This window comes from Saimiri boliviensis, chromosome 11 (assembly GCF_048565385.1).
Source record: "Saimiri boliviensis isolate mSaiBol1 chromosome 11, mSaiBol1.pri, whole genome shotgun sequence".
Lineage (NCBI taxonomy): Eukaryota > Metazoa > Chordata > Mammalia > Primates > Cebidae > Saimiri > Saimiri boliviensis.
Window position 1 is genome coordinate 5,138,527 of NC_133459.1, and position 21,822 is coordinate 5,160,348.

The window sequence follows — 21,822 nt, forward strand, 5'->3', positions numbered from 1 at the left end:
AGTCCCCACACAGCTAAAGAGAGTTAAACAATCACAGCCTCTCCAACCGCATCTGGAGACAATTCGCTGAGTCATTTCAAAGCTTTTGCTGTGTCCCAATAGTTAATTACAAGGAGCAATCACTTCATTCCACTTTGAGATGCATCTGCAGAGGGGGACAGCAGATTTCTCCCTCCAGTCACCTGCATCCACAGTAGCCTGTGCAGCCCTCACCAGTTAGCACTGGTTCAAGCACCTGGAAGTGCAGAAAGGAAGGGGCTCCCACCTGGAGTCACAAGGTACCCACCGCTGTCCTCTGGGATGGGCCGCAGATAGGGCTCTTGTCCTGGGGCCCAAAAACCTTTCCCCTCTTGGTTCCAGACCTGACATAATGTTCTTTCTTTTGTCAAAGTCAACAAAACCAAATGAGGGAAGGGGTGGCACAGACACTTGTCACTTTCTCAAATTCCCCGGCATGAGACAGAAGGGGCCCTGAGCAGCTTTGGAGGCCCCAAGCACCCTCAGGAGTTATAGAAGGAAGTTTTTTCTCCTTGAATGAGCAGAGGGGGGCCTGGGTCTCCCCACTTCTCCTCCTGGACCTGTACTCCTTTCCAGGCTGCCTTGGGGACCCTAGATGCTAAAGATGGAAAGGGAGTTGGTGGCCTACATCCCGGCTTGCGTAAGCCCCGATTCTAAGTTGGTCCATGCCCTTCCCGGCAGCCGGAGAGCGCTTTGTCCTGCTTGCCCTCAGAGGATAGGGTGAACCCACTGCCGCTCTGAAAATACATTCTGGTTGCTGTGAGCCCCTTTGGAGCCAGGCCTGCCTGAGGCTGTGATAGGATGTCCAGACTCAGGGCTTGTACTCATAGTAGCAGGCTGGGATGGAGGGTGGACCCCAAGTCCTTAGCCTGGGTTTCCGGGAAGGGTCCCTGTAGAAGCTAATCTGCTGTCTTTCCCAAAATGACCTTGCAGAGGTAAAGCACAATGACTAACTTAGCAGAGGAAGTGGCTGCCCAGACAGAGGAGCAAGAACTGGGAGTAAGGTAGGGATGGTGGGGAGAAACCCGGCTCAGAGCTGGGAAAACAGGAGGGTGGAGATTGCACCAAGACCTCTCCCCACCTTGATCCTGCACGACCGCCGGCCGGTGTAAGGCAAGTAGTGGGCCAAGGAGGTTGTGATGGAGGAGCCACGGGGCGGGAGCGCCAGAAAGGAGGAGAATCATCCAAAGTCGGGAGACCCCTGCCCGAAAACATGCCACAGGACAGGGGACGCCGCGGGCAGTGCCGGGATTGGAGTGGGGGGCCGCAGAGGCAGAGGTCCATTCAGTGGACCAGGGCGGAGCGACGCCTGAGAATTCCGCCCAGGCCTTAAGGCCGGCCTCGCCTCCCGCAGCCAAAGCAGAACATTGCAAATTAGCACATTTTGCGGTCAATTTTCCACTGCTTAAGAAACACTAAGCCATCCACGTGAGCGGCCCCACCCAGCGCGACTGAGATCCCAGGGCACCGGCTTGGGAGGGGTGGTGGCCCTGGGAAGGGCGGGTGTCGGGGTTCGGGAGGGAGCAGCCCGAGGGCCCCTTTATGGCGGCCGGACTCAGAAGAGGGGGCGGGCCCGGCACCCGGCTGCGGGCCGCGAGAGCTGCGCGGAGGGCCATTGGTTTGCTAATGCACCCGAGTTGAAAGGCGCGGGCGGCGGTTTATAGGGAGGGATTGTAATTAGAGGACAAATTGCCCCGCTGCCGGCGCAGCCTGAGAACCCGGGAGGGGGAGGCCAGCCGGGGCGCGGCGCGCGCCAGACCTCGGTGCAGATGTGCAGCAGCTGGAAGCCCGCGCCCGGCGGGGCGCCCGGAGTTTGGCCCCGAGGGGGCGGGCGCGGGCGCCGCTTTGTGGGGCCCGCACAATGCCCGTAACACTCGGCTGCCCCCTTTGTGCCCGGCCGTGCCGCCCGCCCACTCCGCGGCGCCTTTGTACCGCGCCGCCCCCTCCCCAAGCTCGAAGCCAGTCGCACGGAGGACGCCCCGGCCCGGCTGGCCCTGGCGCTTCAAAGCTGCCCGGCGCGTGCCAGCGCCTGCCGCCTGGCGTCGGCCCCCGCAGCCCTCCCAAGCCCGGGTCGGCCCGGATCTGGCCCTGCGGCCCTGCGGCCCGGCCTGGAGAGCGCCCCAGAGCTGCTGTTGCCGCTGCCTTGGCCTGAAAGGGGGAGGGCGGGGCGCGATTCTCCACGCTGCTTGGCGCCTGGGAACGCCGTTATCTTGGGAAGGGTAGGCGGGGGCGGGCTGGGGGGAGATGCCTCGGCTTGATAGAGCTGGGAGGCCCACTCCACCCAGAGTCCCTACACAGAAGCCAGTTTGTTCAATCCTCTGCCACAGGGCTCAGCTGCAGAACTTTTGCGACTTCCCTGTCACCCTCAGAAGCAATGGGGGCCGCATTGTTCATAACACCATTTTATAAGCTCCAAAACTAAGGCCATCATGGCCCACAGGAGCTGTCTATGTTTGAACCCAGGGACTTCCTGGAGGTCCGCCTTCCTGTCCATCACAGCGACCAGAGTCCAGCCTCCTGGGGACCAACAAGGGGATGGCCCCGGAGCCTTGCTGTAGGGCCTAGCCTGTCCTGGGGCGAGTGCTCCTGGGGCCTCCTCCACTGGGCTCCTCCACTGGGTCCCCATGGCCTGAATAATGGTTGGGATGTGGGCCCTGGACCTCTCGAAGTGTGGCCTGAAGCTCTTTCCAGAATGTCAGTGGTCTCCTGCCACCACCACCTGTTCATGGGGCTGAGAGCAAGCTTATGGGAGTAGACTCCCAGTGCTTCTCCCAGTCCGACAGACAGCGGAGCCGCCCAGCCTGGAGGCAGCCGGGTTCACCCCACCTGCCTCCTGTGGGAAATCTGGGTTGGATCCAAGCAGTGTCAGAGAACTCAGGACCCAGGCTGCACCCCCACAGGAACCCCTCCCAGTCCCGAGGCCCCAGCAAGGATGAAGCCGGCTGTGGCCCTGCGGGCGGGCTGCATGCTTTAATGGGACACATGTTGCTGCGTGGCTCCTGCGGGCTCGGCTTGCGCCCGGCTTTGAGCAGCCACAGGCAGAAAATTGCTGCATTGTCCTGACGTTAGGGCAACTAATGTGGCGTTGTGGGTACAGCCAGAGCATGAAGTGCACAGAGAGGCGTTGCCTTGGCATCATCAATCCCGAGGAAGCCCAGAGCCCTGTCATAGTCAGTGGGGCAGCCTGTGGCCAGCGAGGCCCATGTACCTCCCCAGTGGGTGACCCCAGTATGCTTGCACTCCAGGGTATCAAGGACTTGGCAAGTGGGACTGGAGAACTTACTGGGATTGGGACAGGATGGGCATGGAGCGGGTGGGCATGGCAGGGGTCCTCGGGCTCAGGAAGTGGTGGAGGCCAGAGAGATAAGAAAAAGACGGAGAAAGGGGAAGGGGGGGTCCCTCGGGAGGCAGGAGGGGTCCTGAAGTGAGAGAAAGCCTGGGTTATGGGAGTGGGCTGAAGGAAGGAGGTAGGGAGCTTCCCAGTGCCTCACCCCTCGGTCCCCTCCTTCTAAGGGTTTCCAGAGTCCAGAGGGTCTCATTGACATGTAAATGAGGGTCCCCTATAAAGACGGCGCTGCCTCCCACTGGTGCGAGGACAGCAACATGGGGACGGAGCCTGCCACCCGGGGCAGCCTCCCCAGCAGCTTCCGAAAGGTCTGAGGTCTTGAGGGGTGAGGGACGGGCGCCCTTCCCCGGCAGCAGGGGCAGAGGGCAGGAGGGTGGTAGTCCCACACTCTAAAGGCCGTTCATCTGTAGATCTCCAAGCCGCTGATGGAGAAGAAGCGCCGGGCACGCATCAACGTGTCGCTGGAGCAGCTCAAGTCGCTGCTGGAGAAACACTACTCACACCAGGTGAGACTCAGGCGGGGTATGGGGTGGGTGACACAATCCCAACCTCTCTGTCTTCACCTCGGCCGGCCGGCCGGCCTAAGAGCCGTTTCCATGGTCGGGTAGATCCAGAAGCGCAAGTTGGAGAAGGCCGACATCCTGGAGTTGAGCGTGAAGTACATGAAAAGTCTTCAGAATTCCTTGCAAGGTACAGACGTGGGCTGGAGGGAGGAGGGCGAGGCGTGTGGGATCAGAGCCAGGGGTGCACAAGGCCAAATAAGAAGGGATTACTCAAGGATCGCTTGAGCCTGGGCTTTTGAGACCAGCCTGGGCCACATAGCAAGACAGCAAGACCCCCATCTCAAAAATAAATGAATAATAAAGTGTCCAGTGAAGAGGACAGCTTGGAGGCAGGTGGGCAGCTGGTGAGGGAGCCCCAGCTCGACGGGGGGAGAGGGAGGAGCAGTAAAATTCGGGCTGGCTTTGCGATTGGAATCCGGGTGGTAGGAGGTCTGGACCCCGGGGGCGACATTCGGGTCGTCTCACCTCTCCGCCCTCCTCAACACGCTTCTTCCCTCCTCTCCCCTCCCTCCTTTCCCCTCTCCTCCCTCCTCTCTCCCCCTCCACCCCCGCTCCTCCCCTCCCCCTCTCCCCTCTCCCCCCTCTCTCCCCTCTCCTCCCTCTCTCCCCTTCCCTCCCTGCTTCTCCCATCCGCTCCTCCCCACAGGGCTCTGGCCGGTGCCCAGCGGAGCCGAGCACCCGTCGGGCTTCCGCAGCTGCCTGCCCGGCGTGAGCCAGTTCCTTCGGCGCGGAGATGAGGGCGGCGGCGGCCTGCACTGCCCCCTGGTGTCCGAGCGCGCCATCGGCAGCACCATGGACAGCGCCGGGCCGGGCAGGGAGGCGCCTGGGCTGTGCGGCCCCTGCACCTCCGCGGTCTGGGCTCCTGCTCCGGCCGCCGGCGGCCCGCGGTCCCCACCACCCCCTCTCCTCCCCCCCGGAAGTCTCCCCGGCTCCTCCTCCAGCGTCCCCCCGCCGCAGCCAGCGTCCAGTCGCTGCGCCGAGAGCCCCGGGCTGGGCCTGCGCGTGTGGCGGCCCTGGTGAAGCCCCAGGATGGCGGGGACTGAAGGCGCTCCCTATCTGGTCTGGGGACACAGGGACTATTTTGAACACGCCCACAGTGACTGCCGGGAGCCCCCAGTCGTCCTGGGGCGGGGGTGGCTTGGACAGGGCCGCGCACCCGCGAGCGCAGGGAAGTACCCCGAGCCCTGCAGGACCGGGTCTGCGCGTCTGGACATAATCCACCCCCACTCCAGCTCCACCTACACACTCCGGACCGCTCACTCTCCACCCATCCTCCGGAGGGTATGGGAGGCGGTGTCCTGGGCTGCGCCTCTTTCCCAGGGGCCCCTGGCGGGTAGCCCTCCCGCCCCACCCCCGCTCGGCTGCTGCGCCGCGGTGGGAAGGTCGCAGTTGGCAGCAGCGCAGAGGGGACCCCTCGCAGCGAGGAGAATCGCTGCCCCGCCCCGGCCCATTCAGCGGACCGCGGGCGCCCGGTTCCCACCGGCACAAAGCGCGCCCGGCCCCGCCCCGCCGGCGAGGGGCCCCCAGCCTCCCCCGACCCGGGACCCTCTCGGCTTCCAACGATCTCCTCCGCCAGCGACGCTGCCCACCCGGCTGGCGCCTTCTCCGAAGCCCGCATTTCTCAGAAGCACCCCCCCCCCCGCCCCCGACAAGATGCACCGGACGCCCCGCCCCACGCTGTTCCTCGGTTGCTGGCGCCAGCTTGAGGGCTGCAAAAGTGAACCCGGTGCCTCTCGTGGGAGAGGGGCACGCCTTCCGCCCGACTAAGACCCTGGCCCACATTCCGGGCCCAGACCCCATAGACCCCGCAGCTCCAGATCCCTAGGGCTGCGGGAGAATCCAAATCCAGAACAGCCCTCGGAGCGCGCGGTGCTACTTGACTGGTCGATAAATGAGGTTATTGCTGCTCGGATTTAGGTAGTGGAAGGCTCTGAAGTAAGATTTTCTTCCCCTGGGCTTCTGGCCCAGGAGTCCGGGCCATCGAGGGGCAGCTTGGGTTGTGGGGTCAGAGATCTTGGCACGTCCTCCCGACACTTGTAATTCATATAATAAAACCAGCGCGAATCTGTGAAGTGGGTATCAAGAGGACACCAGGGGTCTAATGTCTCCCACCCCTGCGATGCCTACTTAGGTGCATCTTTTTGAACCATAAATAACTTTCTACAGAAGCTCTTCTCTTTTTGGGCGGCCCTGGCCTGCAGGTGCGCTAACCTCGCCCTGGTCCAAACGCGTAGAGAAGGACCCACGGTGCTTTAGAAGACTGGCTCCACCATCGCGCCTAGCGGGCTTGCTGGAGCTGGGACGAGGGTAGGGGTCCTGGCTATCACCGTCCTGGGTGGGCTCTCGGGTCTGCGCTTCCCGCGGTGTGCAGCGGGGCGGGGAGCGATCAGGACAAATCCCTCTCCCGTCCACCGGGTGGCGGTGTTGCACTGCAGACCCAAACGTCCTTTCTCCAAATTCCCGAGGGGCCACGAGAGGAACAGGGGCCCAACAGGTCCCGGGAGGCTTAGGCCCAGCTCCTATCGCCCTGCTCTGTTCGCTCTCTTCAATCAAGCTCACGGTGACTAGCAGCGCCAGGTGCCATTCCTGGGGCAAGGGCTGCCACCTGGGCTCACAGGGCCTTTCTGCCTCATCCCGTGGCTCCTCCAGGACCATCTCACTCCTCACTCGCTAGGGGGACTTCAGCATTTGCCTGAACACACAGCAAGTGCAACCACCCAAAATGGCATATTACCAGAGGAACTCAGGTTCCAGAGGAATATATTAAGGGGCAGCTGGCCAGCCCTGCTGTGAGTTAGAATAAGAGTTTTCCATGAAAGCAGCCTTGGAATGCCAGGTGCAAATCGTAAGGAAGTTTTTATTGGGTCCTGTACAGAAGAGAAATACTCAATTGTCAAAAAAAAACTACAAAGGAATCCCTGGCTCTGGGTGTGCTATGAAGACAGCTCCCTCCCCTGTTAGCCAGGGTCAAGTTCCTTAGAAACGCAGCAAACAGGCCTGGAGGCTGGACAAAGTGTGGGAGAGGGCTCCAGGCCCAGGGTCCTCCACTTGGGGCCCTCCCCGTTATTTCTGTAAAAACTGCAGGACTGGAGCGATTTGGAGGACTCTGTCCCCCGCAAGTATTGCCGTTGGATATGAAACACGGAGCAAAAACCTAAAGTGACAAATGAGCGAAAACCTAAGGTGACAAGTGGACAGATGACCTCCAGAGGAGACGATGGCTAGCTGGTGACGTCTGCCCCTACATGACGTTAGTCCTTGAAGGCACATCAGCATTGGCCACAGACAGCCCCTCCTGTGGCCAGGGCTGGGTTGCAGTTCCCTGCCTTGTTCACCTGTGGCCAGCTCATACCCCCAGTTACCCCACAGCCAGGCACCAGAGGGCCCTTTGAAGCAGAGACAGACTAAGGCAGCTCCCCACCCCACCCCAACAGCTGCTTCTGGGAGTGGGACCCTATCTGGAGGGTGACAAGATGGGCTTGGCCACCTGAGGACCAGAGGAAATTGGGCACAGGCGGGCTCTAAGCTGAACCTGGCAACTGCCTTAGGTCCTCACGTTGAAGGGCCACTGTATAGGGGTAAGTGTCTGAAGGACACAGCCTTTGTATCTGCCCTATTTCACCAGCTCAGTCGTAACTGTTCCTGGCTCTCCTTAGCCTGGGAAGATGCAGGGTCCATGGCAATGCCCAGGCCTGTAAGGGGTCTGCCCAGGAGGAAGGCAAAGAAATGCATTGCTCCCAGGGGTTGGACGCTTGCCTGGGGCCAGGTCTTGAGCTGAGAACCTGGAAGCCTCTGCCAGGATTCCTTCCTGGCCAGGCCTGCACAGGTGGGGAGTGAGGCTGTGGATGAAGTGGGGACACAGAAGCCCAGGCCCTGCTGCCTTCGTGTTCTCCACCTGCACCTTCTAGTGTCATGGTGGGAGCCACAGGGGTGGGAGTAGCAGTGCTGATGTGGTGGGGACAGGCCACCACGGCAGAGTAATGAGGGTAGGGACACTAATGGTGGTCAAGGTGGCTGAGGTGCCAATGTCGGTCGTGCAGTGTGTTGTGCTTAGCTGGGGTGGAGTGTGGGTTCCCAAGGGGGCAGGGGGTCATAGAGTGAGAGGCCTCAAGCCTGGGGGGGGGGCACACCAGGCCACATGCTGAAAATGAACGTCTGCAAAGGCCACAGCGGGCCCTAGACTACCTCTCACACCTGGGCCACTCAGTGGCCAAGGTCCATGACCAAGAGACTTCAAACAGCCCTGAGAGTTAATGTCACCTGCTCATCACAGATGAGGAAACTGAGGCAGGACAGGACCTGATCAGAGCCTGTTGGGGTTCTGAAGACCCCTGTGCTTAGAGACCTTCTGTACCCCCCACCCACCCATTCCCTGGGTGTGGCAGTCACGTGCAGTGTGGTGGAAAGCCTGGGCCGGTCAGTGGTCCCAGCTCAGCCCCTCCAAGGCAGAGTTTTGTTCGGTCCCCAGATGGCCGTGTCAGAGTTCCCTACTCCCCCAGTCCTGTTACCCAGGGCTGCCGATGGCGCAGCTGGACGTGCATGTCGCTCACTACCCAAGCCTGGAACGTCACTCAGTTATCCAGTGGCGGCCTCACTCAGCTCCGGTGATGCCATGCCCAGTGCAGTAGTCCGGGGCAGCTGCCACCCTCGGGACAAAGCCAGCTGGGAGGAGCCGGAAGACAAACACCGAGGCCAATGCCCTCTCACCCCTGTAAGGGGTGGCATGTGTCTGCGCGTGGGGCGGAGGCGGCGTCTTTGGTGGTGTGACCCCCACCAGCGGCTCAGCCTGCCTGCGTCCATGGGGAGGCGCCGGTTGTCCTAGGACGCCGAACCCAGGGAGTCCGAGTGGAGCGTGGCGTAGCCCGAGGACTCAGAGGGCGAGCTCAGGAAGCTGCTGGTGCTGCCGCCACCGCCCGCCGCGCGAAGCCCCCCGGGCTCGCCCCACGACGCGCTCAGGCCCGGGCGCAGGGGACCGCCGTGCACGTGCGCAGCAGGGCGCGGCCCGGGGCTCCGCTGGGCGCTGCCTGGGGGCGTCGGGGCCTCTCCGGGGTCGGTGCCGTCGGCGGCGTCTGGCGCAGCGGGGAAGGGTCCGGGCGGGCGGCGCAGGGCCTGTGGCTCGCACTCGAAGGCGGTCAGGGCGAAGCCGTCTGGCAGCAGCGAGGCCGAGGCGGAGCGGGGGCCGGGCCCGGGGCTGCCAGGCGGTGAGTCGCAGGCCCGCCGCGGGCCGCCATCCAGAGCCCGGGGCCGCAGCGACAGCAGGCTCTCCGCCGAGCGGCGGCGGGGGCGCGATGGGGGAGCGTCCTCCGTGAAGGCCAGGAGGCTGGCGCGGCGCCGCTCGGGCCCAGCAGGCAGCACCAGGTGCGCCAGGGCAGCCAGGTCCTCACCGGAGCCCCAGCGCGGCAGGAAGGCGGGCAGCGGGACGGCAGCCCACACATCCGCGTCGTCGTGGGAGAAGCGCCGTGTGGGTGGGACCTGTCAGGACGCGGCGGGCTTTTACCCCCAGCTGCCCTCCTGTAAAACGGGGACAAACCCTTCCCCACCCCGGGGAAGGGCCTTTCGTGGGTCAGGGCCCAGGCCGCGGGCCAGGGCAGCCTGGCTGGGAGCTGTGAGGCTTGTCCGCCCAGACGCAGTACTGTGCGGGTAGCTGGGGTTGGTTGGGGAGGGGGCTCCTTGAGGACGCTGGGCCCGCAGGAGATAACGGAGATAACGCAGGCGACAGGGATCATGGGGGTGGCAGTTGGGGCCCACCCACACAGGTTGTGTGGCCTTTGGCCAGCCCAGCCTTGGATGGTGACAGCCACCCCTGCAGCTGCAGAGGTGAGATGAGCTCCTAGTGGAGAGGCTCGGGCAGGTCAGGACACCTGCAACCCGCAGGCGTGGGCTCTCCCCCTGCCCTGTGCTCACCTGCAGATATTGCATCTTGTCCTCCTGCAAGGGCCGAAGTGGGTAGAGCTGAGGCAGGCCCCCCTCCAGGGCAGACATCTCATACTTGGCCATCCTGTCTAGGGCCACAAAGTCACCTCCATAGCTGTAGTCCAGGGAGCGCTCCAACACCAGGTCTGGGGAGACACCACCTTCCAGGCTGGTCTCTGTAAGGTGAGGGGGCAGAAGCTTAGGGCCATGGGAAGCTTGGGGGCATCTAGGAGGGAATCTCAAGGACCCCCCAACCCAACAGACATATAAGGTAGAGGGCTGGTTAGCTGAAAAGGGAAGGGGAAGGGTTCTGGGTTCGAATCCCAACTATGCCACCCTTTAGCTGTGAGACTGGGCAGGGAGGTCACACACTGAGCCAATTTCCCCATCTAGGACATGGGGTGGGACCTGCGGTGACCTTGGGAGCCCTGAGGACTAAATACTACACACAAGGGGCTGGCAGTGCCTGGACGGAGCAAGGCTGGGCTGAGGGTAATGGTATTGCTGGAAACGGTATCCAGACAGGTTACCTCCTCTGCAGGAGCCCCTAGGGCAGCTTGCTGGGGATCCCTGAGGTTGGAGGGTGAGCCCAGGAGCTCAGCTGGAGCACGTGTAGTCACATCCACCAGCTCTGTTAACCACAATATCCCATTACTTGGAACCCGGGGCAGCCAAGCCGGAGAGGAGAGTGGTCTGTGGGAACCTGGCTTGGGTTCCTTGGACATTTGAGTACATTTGGGGGTGACACAAGGGGTATCTGTTGTTGAGAAGTCACCACCTTAGGGGGGTTGCCTGACAGCTGTTTTCCTGCCAACTCCAATGACCTCACCCAGATGCCACTCTCCCCAGGGCCACTCAGGCCATCCTCACCGTCATCGGAGTCCTCGTCGTTGGCCATGAGGGCCATGCACTTCTCCCGGACAGCCTTGAGGTTGGCCCGGTAGCGGTCGCAGGCCCAGAGGAACACAGGCAGCAGCAAGGCCTGGGCCACGGAGCACCACAGCACGCAGAGCGCCATCCACGGTGCTGAGGTGTTGGCCCGCAGGCTGCTGAAGCTCACCACCTGTGGGCACAGGGCTTGGCCTGGCACCTGCAGGACCCCCGACCATCACACAAGCTCCCCCCGAGCCGCAGTCTTGTATACTGCAGCAGGTCTGACAACCCTTTTGCCAAGGAGAAGGGACCCCTGGGAAGGAAAGAGCTTGAGCGTGGCAGTGGGAGGCCCTGGCTGCTGGGCAGCGCTGGGTAGCCCTGCTCTCCTGTCTCCCTCCAGGCTGCCCAGGGCATGGATTACCACCTTCTTGTCCTTTTTTTTTTTTTTTTTTTTTTTTTTTTGAGACAGAGTCTCACGCTGTTGTCCAGGCTGGAATGCAGTGGGTAAATCACGGCTCACTGCAGCCTTGATCTCCTGCGCTCAAGCGATCCTCCTGCCTCGGCCTCCCAAAGTGCTGGGATTACAGGCATAAACCACTGTGCCCGGCTGCCACCCCCTTTTTGAGATGAGGAAACTGAGGCTTACAGAACTAGGTCTCAAGCCTGTTCAAGATTCTGCCACCCCCTTCCCAGCCAGTGGCCTCTTCAGCCCTACCCCTGCCTGTGGATTCCCACCGAGGGATCCCACACTCCTCCTCTCCCGTAAGAGCTCTCATTGCTGTGTCCCAAAGAGCAACACTTAGTGATTCCCACAAGGGAGTGACAGTGTGGATAATATGGGCATGTCACTCCTGTCATTTGTGGGCCATGTGACACTCAAGAAAGCTGCTCAACCTCTCTGGGGCTCAGTTTCTTCAACTGTAAAATGGGCTAAGAACACCCCATGTTCTAGAAGGTGAAGATTCTGGACTTTATAACAGAAGCATGGAGTGGCCCCACAAACTGCACCCGATCCCCTGCCCGGAAAAGTGGGGGTGTAGGCTGGGCATGGTGGCTCAAGCCTGTAATCCCAGCACTTTGGGAGGCCGAGGCGGGTGGATCACGAGGTCAAGAAATGGAGACCATCATGGTCAACATGGTGAAACTCCGTTTCTACTAAAAATACAAAAAATTAGCTGGGCATGGTGGCGCGTGCCTGTAATCCCAGCTACTCAGGAGGCTGAGGCAGGAGAATTGCCTGAACCCAGGAGGCGGAGGTTGCGGCGAGCTGAGATCACGCCATTGCACTCCAGCCTGGGTAACAAGAGTGAAACTCTGTCTCAAAAAGAAAAAAAAAAAAAAGAAGTGGGGGTGGCCCGACTCCCTCCTAGCTCCCCTCCCCCCGCTGCCCCCACTCTGCTCCTGAGGTGCCTTTTAGTTCTCTGCTGTTTCATGAATCCCTTTTCCTCCATCTGTACAGGGACCGGGCCGCCAGGCCCCACTCTACACAAGGACCCTTAGCTGGGGGAAAATGAACCTGCTGGGGTGGGGCAGTGGGGGTTGCCTCCTGAGCAAGGCCTCGACTCTGAAGCTGCCACCACCAGCCCCAGTCACCGTTCTGGAGCCCGTGTCCTGCAGTGACTCAGGGAAGGCAGTCTACCTGCTGCTTGGATGAAAACGCTCCGGCTGGTCTTTACCCCAGTCCCAGCCCTCTGCCTGCCTCACTGCAGACCTCTGGGGACTGGGGTGAGTCTCGCAGGTGGGAGGGGCTGGCTACTGAGTCCAGACTTCATTCTTGGGCCAAGCTGGTCCCAACTTCACCAAGAGGACCCCAGGCAGCCCCTCTGGACCGCAGACCAATGTTGGCAAGGCCTTCCTGACAGCAGCCCTCACCTTGGCCTTCCCCAGCTGTTTGTATCAAGTGCAACTCCCCAACAGACAATTGAGGCCCCCTTGGCCTTGCCCTGTCTCCCAGTCCAGCACCCCTACCTAAGTGTGGCATCAAAGCTCCCTCTGTCCCTCCTGGGACCTGGACCCACCAGAAAACCCATGGGCATGCTATCCCACCTCTGCATCAAACAGGCCTTGAGGCCAGACATGGTGGCTTGTGCCTATAATCCCAGCACTTTGGGAGGCTGAGGCAGGCAGATCACCTGAGGTCAGAAGTTTGAGACCAGCCTGGCCAACATGGTGAAACCCCATCTCTACTAAATACACACACACACAGACACAGAATTAGCTGGTGGATGCCTGTAATCCCAGCTACTTAGGAGGCTAAGGCAGGAGACTCACTTGAACCTGGGAGTTGCAGTAGGCCAAGATTGCGCTATTGCACTCCAGCCTGGGCAATAAGAGCAAAACTCTGTCTCAAAACAAACAAAACCAAAAAATGGGCCTTGGATGAGGGGAGCAACCCCTTCTGCACTGTGGAGAAAGGCCCTGAGTTCTGAGCTCTGCAGCCACCGGATGTGGGCTTGAGTCCCAGCAGGCTGTCCTAACTCTAGGCAGGTCTTTGTACCTCTCTGAACCTCAGTTTTCAAATCTGGAAAATGGGGACAATGATCAAGCCCGTTTCAAAGGATCGGATCTGAGGACTCAACCACATGATGCCTGGGGTATGAGCAGCCCCAGGGCTGTCCAGAGACAGGCTCCCCTACCCAAGGCTATCACCCACCAGCACAGGGAAGCCCATGAGGCAGTCGTAGATGAAGACTATGGTGGTCACGAGGCCCGTGATCTGCAGGGAGGTTCTGGCGGGCTCCGAGCCGTCGATGGAGGAGCGACGCTTGCCCTGCGCATCCTCCACTATGATGGTGGGTACGGTGAAGGCGCGGCGGTCGGCCCGGCGCCCCACCTGCACGGCCAGCGTCTGGAAGAGGGCGATGGCTGTGCAGACCACGCCCATGGCCACACTGCCACCCACCAGCAGCAGGAAGCAGACGCCGAAGCCCAGGCCGATCTCAGCCACGATGAAGCGGCAACCATGGGTGTAGAAGCGTTCACTGGTGTCATGCCAGCCAACAGCGGGCAGGGCCGACAGGATGAAGGACACCATCCAGATGCCCATGACTGTGTGCACCGCCTGCTTCTTGGCATTGCTCAGCCTGGCACGGGGCAGGGTGGAACAGAGGGAACTGGCGTCACCCACAGGGGCTTCCCAGGCCTCTGTGGACCTGTAGAGGATCCTGATCGCCCAGGCACACCATGCCCCCAGCATGTCATAGTTGTGGCACAGCCAGTGTGGGGGGGCCTTGTCCCTGCATAGGAGCTACTGCGAACCCTGTCACACGTCCCTCTCCCAAGCATTCTGTATTGGCTGCAAAGCTACATGTGTGTGCCCCCAGCAGCCGAAAGCTGCCCCTCCTGAGCCTCCCTGCCCTCCCAGCGTGTTCAGGTGTGGCCACTCCTGTACACACGTGGGCACACTCGATATGTCCTGGAACCTCAAGAACCCCAGAGCTTCACGTGCTCACCGGTAGTTGACAGGCCAGCAGACCATCCACATGCGGTGGTAGGAGAGGGAGGTGACGGAGAAGCAGGTGGCCAGGGTGAGGGTGTAGAACGTGGACACGAAGACCTTGCAGAGCCCCTCATTCCACTCAAAGTCGGGGTGCTGCCGCCGCAGCTGCACCACAGAGTAGGTGGCAATGGGCACGGCCACGTTAAGCATGTGGGTGGCCGAGAGCGTGCACAGCAGGAACTCCAGGGGCTTCCACTTCTTCTGCTTGGCACCAATGCTGAGGATGCCCCAGGCGTTGGCCAGCAGGGAGAGGCCCCCGCATGCCAGCCAGCCCACTGCACTGCCAGGAAGCTGCCGCTCATCACTCATGGTGCAGACCGGAGCTGGCAGGCGGCTGAGGCATCCTCCTTGGAGCCAGGCCTCGGGGAGTAGCCACCCTCACTCCTGGCAGCTCAGGGATGCTGGGGACCACGAACATCTGTGGGGTGGCAATGGGCACTCAGTGACTCCCGCTCTGGCGACAGCACTGAAGCCCTTGGGTACTTGGGATAGGAGATGGTGAGTGCTACACCTTGAATGTCCCCTGAAAAACTCAAGTTCAAATTTAATTAAAACTCATGTTGAAACTTAATTGCCATTCCAATAGTATTAAGAGGTAGGACAATTTTTTTTTTTTTTTTTTTTTTGAGACGGGGTCTTGCTTTGTCACCCAGGCTGGAGTACAGTGGTGCAATCTCAGCTAACTGCAACCTCTGCCTCTGTTCACCTGCCTCGGCCTCCCCAGTAGCTGGGATTATAGGCGTATGCTACTACACCCAGCTAATTTCTGTTTTTGTTTGTTTGTTTGTTTGTTTGTTTTTTTCTGAGACGGAGTTTCGCTCTTGTTACCCAGGCTGGAGTGCAATGGCACGATCTCAGCTCACCGCAACCTCCACCTCCTGGGTTCAGGCAATTCTCCTGCCTCAGCCTCCCGAGTAGCTGGGATTATAGGTACGCGCCACCATGCCTGGCTAATTTTTTTGTATTTTTAGTAGAGACAGGGTTTAATCATATTGGCCAGGCTGGTCTTGCACTCCTGACCTCAAGTGACCTGCAAACCTCAGCCTCCCAAAGTGCTGAGATTACAGGCATGAGCCACTGTGCCTGGCCTTATTTTTTTTTTTTTTTAATATATTTTAGAGACAGAGTCTCACTATGTTGCCCAGGCTGGTCTCAAACTCCTGAGCTCAAGTGATCTTCCCATCTAACCCTCCTGAGTAGCTGGGATTACTGGGCGAGTGCTCCTGCACCTGGCGAGACATAAATCTGTTCTTTATGAGTGACTGGGTCTTAAGTACTATGCTACGGCAGCACAAATGCTCTAAGGCAGGGAAGGACCCCGATGCACTATGACCTAGCCCTGGCTTACATCAGGCTGCTGCTGCACCCTCCTCTCTAGGCCCCAGGGCCTCCTCCTCATGTGCCTGACACCCAGGGGCTATATACAGGGGTGCCCAATAAATGCATATTCCCTCCCTTCTGTCCACTCTTGGCCAAGGCTCAATATCTGGGCTTCCTTCCCGGTTACCTGCATCCTCAGGGAACCAGCCAAGCTGGGCCCAGATGGGCACTCCTGCCCTGTGTGTACCCTGGCACCATCCCGGAACAAGTCCTCTTGTCATCAAATGTTCCAGAATCCTCACACAGCCCATGCCAGAGTCCCCCTCAGTGGGCATCTCTGCACTCTTGTCTTTTTTTTTTTTTTTTTTTTTTGAGATGGAGTTTCACTCTTGTTACCCAGGCTGAAGTGCAGTGGCACGATCTCGGCTCACCGCAACCTCCGCCTCCTGGTTCAGGCAATTCTCCTGCCTCAGCCTCCTGAGTAGCTGGGATTACAGGCACGTGCCACCATGCCCAGCTGATTTTTTGTATTTTTAGTAGAGACGGGGTTTCACCATGTTGACCAGGATGGTCTCGATCTCTTGACCTCATGATCCACCCGCCTCGGCCTCCGAAAGTGCTGGGATTACAGGCATGAGCCACTGCGCCCGGCCTGCACTCTTGTCTTAATTCATTCTACTCATCAGGCCACATGAGGACGTGTCCGGGAGGACCATGCCCCCGAACCTTCGTTTCCCTCTCTTGCCCCCAGGTGACCTGTTGGAGAAGGGAGCTGGTTACCACTTTCATGCCCACCCTGAGAGGGGGCAGGCAGTCTGCTACATCAGCCCCCAGCTGGCCTTCCACAGCCAGGCCCCGGGCAGGGGTTAAAGCCCCAGCACAGCAGCCACGTGGCTGGGGCAAGGTCCCTGCACCGTCTCCTCTAAAAGGGACTGACTGCAGTGCTTCTTCCATGGGGAGGCTGGGGTGGACAGGAGCCACATCTCTATAGCCCTGGGCCCAGGTCCAGCACACAGTGGGTGCTGTGGTTGGCTCGGGCAGCAAGGGCCTGGAGATGTCCTGCAGACCAGACCAGAGATTGACTCTGAAGTCAGAGGAAGTGCCGATGGCCTTTTGATGTGAGCCAGGGACACAGGACACTGGGCAGCAGGTGTGTGGTGGGGGGCGGGGAGGGACCCATCCTGCCAGAGGGCCTGGGCAGGCAGTGTGGGAGAAGTGCAGTGAAGGCCTACTGTGTGCTCTGCTCACACTTAACTGGCCTTTCTCACCCAGGGCTCGTTTAGCATCATTTGCTCTTTCTCATGCCCCGGGTCCTTATGGGAATCTACAGCACCAGACAGGCCCCGTGTCCCCCAGGGAGGAATTATCTGCAGCTCAAGGTAGGGGACCACTGCCGCCTTAGCCAAGGCCCCTGGCTCTCGGGCAGGGAGGGCAGCGATGTCCCAGCCACCAGCTGGCAGGCCCTTTGCTTGTCTAGCCCAGAGTTCTTTTTTTTCCTTTTTCTTTTTTGAGACAGAGTTTCGCTCTTGTTGCCCAGGCTGGATATCAGCTCACCGCAACCTCTCCCTCGTGGGTTCAAGCCATTCTCCTGCCTCACCCTCCTGAGTAGCTGGGATTACAGGCACTCACCACCACCCCCAGCTAATTTTTTGTATTTTTAGTAGAGACTGGGTCTCACCATGTTGGCCAGGCTGGTTTCTATCTGCTGACCCCAGATGATCCATCCTCCTCGGCCTCCCAAAGTGCTGGGATTACAGGCGTCAGCCACCGTGCCCTGCTGTCTTGTCCAGAGTCCTTTTGGTCTGTGGCCTGACTCCCCCTGGACATGCAGGGACCCCAAGGGGTGTGTCTCATTCATCTTGGTGCCCTGCCCTGGACCCGTGGAAGGAGCCTAGTCTGGGTGACATTGGGGCTCCTTTGCTGGCTTCCCGGGTTGGGGGTCTGCTGCAGCCAGGGAAATTCCTTCCCAAACGTTTATTAGGTTTCTGCTTGCACAGTAGCCTCCTCTTCCCCATCCCAGACCCAGCGTGGGAGGCAGGGTGGTCTCTTAGACTCTCTACCAGTCCCTCCCATGTCCAGTAAACCGCGCTGAGTACAGCATAGAGGCCACATGGTATGTGAGCCCAGCGCCCCAGTGAGTCAAGTGACTCCTCTGTGCCTGGGTTTTCGCCTCTGTACACTGGACATGATAGTACCTTGGAAAGTGCTGTGGGTAGTTACTGTGCTATGCCAGGGAAAGTGCTTAGAATGCAGACAGGCATAGTAAGCATTCAGCAAAGACTCCCCATCTAAATGTCTCTCTTAAAGCCCTCTCAGCTCACTGAGCTGTGCTATCTCTTATGGGTCAAGACACTGAGCTTGGAGGTGCCGGGGAGCCTCAGACCTGCAGGCAGATACATATTCACTGGGACCAGGACCTGGGGCAGACTAGCCTCAGGAGTGAGGGGGCCACAGGGCCGTCTCCAGCCTTTGGGGTGCCTGGCAGCCTTCTGGGTGCTCAGAGCAGATGGAGTGTGAGTAAGCGCTTGGGCGAGAGAGCGGCAGACACCAACGGTCTTTATGCTATCAAAGAGGAAACTGGACTCATCATGCACCTAGCAGGTCAGCAGCCATTTCCGTCTGCCCAGGGCTGCCTTGGCTGTGAGACTGGGAGACCTTCCTTCAGATGTCCCTGTGACCTTGGCCCAGCCCAGCCCATCCCATCCACGTGATTATTGGTGAAGGGTGGTGAGGAAGGAGCCACAGGCTGCAACCAGCCCAGCCCTTCCCGGTGCCAGTTCTTCCTCTCTTCTAGCCTAATGGTGCCTTAGTGCTGGGAAAGGCTATAGGTCTGAAGGCTGGTGCAGTGGGAGTGGCTCACACCTGGAATCTCAGCACTTTGAGAGGCTAAGGCAAGCGGATGGTTTGAGCCCAGGAGTTCAAAACCAGCCTGGACGAAAACCTGTCTGACAAAAAATAAAAAATTGGCTGTGTGTGGTGGTGTGCGCCTATAGTCCCAGCTACTTGGGAGGCTGCGGTATGAGGATCACCTGAGCCTGGGGAGGTTAAGGCTGCGGTGAGCCGTGATTGTGCCGATGCACTCCAGCCTGAGTGACAGAGGGAGACCCTGTCTTAAAAAAAAGAAAGAAAAAGGTTCTAGGTCTGTGGACAGGGGCACGTGCATCCTCCTGCACAAGGGCATGCTCCTCCAGTGAGTGCCCGCACGATTCATCCCCATGGTAAAGCTGGTCCAGCAGAAACAGAGGGAGGTGAAGCTGTTTGCCCTAGCCAGCACGCGCCTAAGCCAGGATCCAAACTCCACCTGCCTGACACCAAAGTCTGGGCCTCTCAAACATTAAAATGTTGGGGAACAAGGCTTTTTATTTTGTCCCTAGAGCTGAGGTCTTTCTGAGCCTCCTGTCTGCAGGGCAGGTCCCATGGTACCCACACTGCAGATGGGAACACTTCAGGCAGAAGCTCAGGGCAACATGGAGAAGACAGTGTCAGGGATGGCTTTGGGGCCAGACATTCCTGGGTGCTGTAGACCTGGGATGGGAGAGGAATGTCCTGGGGGATAGGGGGTGGACACTGGGTTCCAAGTGCAGAGTGACAGAGGACTGGTTGTGTGGGAACAAGGTGTCCCTCTGCCTCTGGGTCAGTGACCACAAACCCACGGATTGCACCCTTTCTGTTCATTCTTCATAGAAAGGAGAGGCCACTAGGGCCAGAACCCAGGCTGGGCTCCCCCTAGTGCCGATGGGACCCAGGATGACACTGTCTCCTGCTGAGAAGTTTCTCCTGCAGGGCACTCAGAGCATCCCTCAGCATCTCAGGATGGGGCTCTTCCCACCTCCCCGCCCACTGCAGGGCCGACTGCAGGTGCGACCCGCCTGGGACCCACCCGGGCCACGAGGCCTCCCACCGCAAGACCCGTGGGCGGGGCCCAGGCGTGACGTCACGGCTCCGGGCCAATGAGGCCGCGCGGCCCGGAGGCCCCATTGCGCAACAAAGAGAACCCAGAACTTGAAAGGATTCCCCGGGCTCGGCCCCGGCTTCCGCCCCCACGCCAGTCTCCACCCGCGCTGCAGCCGATCTATTCCACCGGGCCCGGCCTGGCCGTCGCCCGGAGAGGGATGCGCAGCGCGAGGCCTTGACATCTCTGGCACGCCCCCCCCAGTCCCTGCCCTAATGGCCCCAACCCCCCGGGGCTCCAATCCAACCCCCGCAATCCCTGCTCCGCCCCGCGTGCTCTCGCCTGCTGGTCCCCAGTAGGTCCCCCGAGTCCTGCTCCAACCCGAGGGCGCGTTCGAGAGAGAGCCTGGGAAACCTGGCGGGATGCGGTCCCCGGACCCCTCGGGGTAGCGTCGAGCAGGGGCGGGCACCGGCTCCCTAGACCGCCCCGCCCCCGTCCCCTGAGAGCTCCCAGGGGCCGCGCCGCCAGGCTCCGATGCAGGGGAACGGAGGGAGGGGCTGGCTCCGGGGAAGTTACCCCGAAGGTCCCCAAGTTGGGGGGCGCCAGCGCTAAGCGGCGCTCGTGGACCCCTGGACGGACCCCACGACCGACAGCGCGCGGAAAGCCCCCTCCCTCCCCGCCGAGTCCTCCCCGCCGAGTCCTCCCGCCCGGGTCCTCCCTCCCGACCGCCCTCGGGCCAGGGCGGCGGCGCTCACCCTGCGTTCGGGCGCCCCGGGCTCCGACTCGCTGCTCCCGCCTCCGGCTGCGGTTCCCGCGCTCCCGGGCCGAGCGCGGGCCACCGAGGGCCGCGGGGGTGGCTGCCGGCGGAGCGGCCCGCGGGCCGGGGCATGCTGGCGGCGGCCACCCGCGGCCGGCGCGTCCCGCTCGGGGGGCTCAGCGCCGCCGCCCCTCCCTCCCCTGGGCGCCGCTGCCGCTTCGCTCCGCTCCCGCCGCTCCGCTGCTGCGCCGGGCGGCCGGGGGCGGGGGGCGGAGCAGGGCGCATGTCTCCGCCGGGGCCTCCGCGCCGCCCCTCGGCCCGCCCCGCCCCCGCTCGCTCCGAGGCGCGGCCGCCGCGGCCGTCTGTCGGTCTGTCTGTCCGTCCGTCAGTCAGCACACACCCGTGCCCCCACCTCCGCCCGCGGCCGGGCCGAGCCGCCCTGGACCGGTGGCGCCTCCCGACAGCGCCGCGCCCCTGGCTCCCAGCTGGGCTCGGTGCACACTCCTGACGCCGCCTCCAGCCGCCGGGGCAAGACCCAGGCCCGGAGCTCTGGGGACCCGCGGGCCGACGGAGCTGGGGCAGGAATGGACAGTGAGAACCTGGGGCCGGGGGTGGGGCTCAGGGAGGCCTTCCCGGCGGAAGCCGCATCCAAGAAGAACTCGGAGCGGGGCGTGGAGAGGACTTGAGACCCACGGCCAGCGGCTTCCAGGAACTGGGAATCCAGTGTGCAGCAGGGGCAGCGAGGGGCAAGGTTGGGCCAGTTACGGCTTCACTCTGCTCCCTGGGCCTGGGGGGGGTCCACCGAGGGAATAAGTGCACGGGCCACCGGGTGGTCCCCCCCAACCCCCACGGGCTCAAAAATGTTCTCTCTGAAACTGAACACCACCGCCCAGCCCAGAGAGGCCAGGGTCTGCAGCCCAGCGCCTGAACCCCTCCCCTCCTCTCCTCACCTCCGTCCCGCCCGCCCCTCACTCCCTCCCAAGCCCTCCTGCCAGAACACCGGTTGTTGCCCATACACTGACAGCCTCAGCTGACTCCACGCGGAGGGGGGGAACCCTCCTGCCCCTTAATGGGGGCCCTGGAGAGGATTCCTCCTGAGGATCGTGCCTGTATCTTCTAGAAAACCCCTGACCACACATACAGTGGGCACAAGGCCTCCAGGGCTGCCTGGCATAGTGTCCTTCCATGCCTCTGGGGCGCATCCATGATTAAATGCCTCTGTGTCTGGAAAAAAGTGAGCACCTGACCAGAAGACCCAAACCAACTGCAGCCAGAACAGCTGCTTGGAGCTTGCCCAGCCCAGGCAGCGCTGCCCACGGCACTCCACAGTCTGCACCTGCCCAAATCGTCCTCACAGCCCAGGTCGCTGAGCAGCTTTTAGGGGACCCAGGATGGGCCTTAGGGTCCATCCCAAGAGGTAAAAGAAGTGTTTGTAGAGAAAGACCCCACAGTAACGTGTGGGGCTGGGCAAGGGGGAACCCGATCCGTGCACACTTACACTCCCTGCGGTTTCTGGAGCAGCCAAGGCCCTTAGTGCCCCTGGTGAGCCCTCTGTGGACAGGCTGGAACCCCCTCCAGGTGGCCCTGGTTATAAATAGGCACCAGCAGTGGGAGGCTGGCACAGGGCAGCTGTAATCAAGG

At 61.1% G+C, this 21,822-nt stretch overlaps 2 protein-coding genes across 3 annotated transcripts; one reads left to right on the forward strand and one right to left on the reverse strand.

The window, feature by feature from the left end:
- The first annotated feature begins 3,693 nt into the window (after positions 1-3,693).
- Positions 3,694-4,947, forward strand: HES3 (hes family bHLH transcription factor 3). Its single transcript, XM_010350291.3, has 3 exons — positions 3,694-3,870; positions 3,973-4,054; positions 4,574-4,947. The coding sequence occupies exons 1-3, from the start codon at positions 3,790-3,792 to the stop codon at positions 4,945-4,947; spliced, it is 537 nt and encodes a 178-aa protein (XP_010348593.2). The 5' UTR covers positions 3,694-3,789.
- A 1,817-nt stretch (positions 4,948-6,764) lies between these two features.
- GPR153 (G protein-coupled receptor 153) lies at positions 6,765-20,451 on the reverse strand. 2 transcript variants are annotated; one of them, XM_074379985.1, is made up of 6 exons: positions 20,180-20,451; positions 14,166-14,630; positions 13,367-13,796; positions 10,711-10,903; positions 9,832-10,016; positions 6,765-9,399 (listed from the first exon to the last, which is right to left on the reverse strand). In XM_074379985.1, the coding sequence occupies exons 2-6, from the start codon at positions 14,519-14,521 to the stop codon at positions 8,746-8,748; spliced, it is 1,818 nt and encodes a 605-aa protein (XP_074236086.1). In that variant the 5' UTR covers positions 14,522-14,630; positions 20,180-20,451; the 3' UTR covers positions 6,765-8,745. The 2 variants fall into 2 exon arrangements, with proteins under 2 accessions (XP_074236086.1, XP_039330514.2); XM_039474580.2 differs by lacking the exon at positions 20,180-20,451 and having other exon boundaries at positions 14,166-19,657.
- Positions 20,452-21,822: the final 1,371 nt, after the last annotated feature.

What these genes read in the sequence shown, in the direction of transcription:
- HES3 (XM_010350291.3), top strand. Translation starts at nt 3,790, where the DNA reads ATGGAGAAGAAGCGCCGGGCACGCATCAACGTGTCGCTGGAGCAGCTC. An exon ending in AGAAACACTACTCACACCAG is followed by an intron (nt 3,871 to 3,972) that starts GTGAGACTCAGG and finishes ATGGTCGGGTAG; the next exon opens with ATCCAGAAGCGCAAGTTGGA. An exon ending in TCTTCAGAATTCCTTGCAAG is followed by an intron (nt 4,055 to 4,573) that starts GTACAGACGTGG and finishes TCCTCCCCACAG; the next exon opens with GGCTCTGGCCGGTGCCCAGC.
- GPR153 (XM_074379985.1), bottom strand. Translation starts at nt 14,521, where the DNA reads ATGAGTGATGAGCGGCAGCTTCCTGGCAGTGCAGTGGGCTGGCTGGCA. An exon ending in TCATGGGCTTCCCTGTGCTG is followed by an intron (nt 10,904 to 13,366) that starts GTGGGTGATAGC and finishes CTGTGCCCACAG; the next exon opens with GTGGTGAGCTTCAGCAGCCT. An exon ending in CGACGAGGACTCCGATGACG is followed by an intron (nt 10,017 to 10,710) that starts GTGAGGATGGCC and finishes CTCACCTTACAG; the next exon opens with AGACCAGCCTGGAAGGTGGT.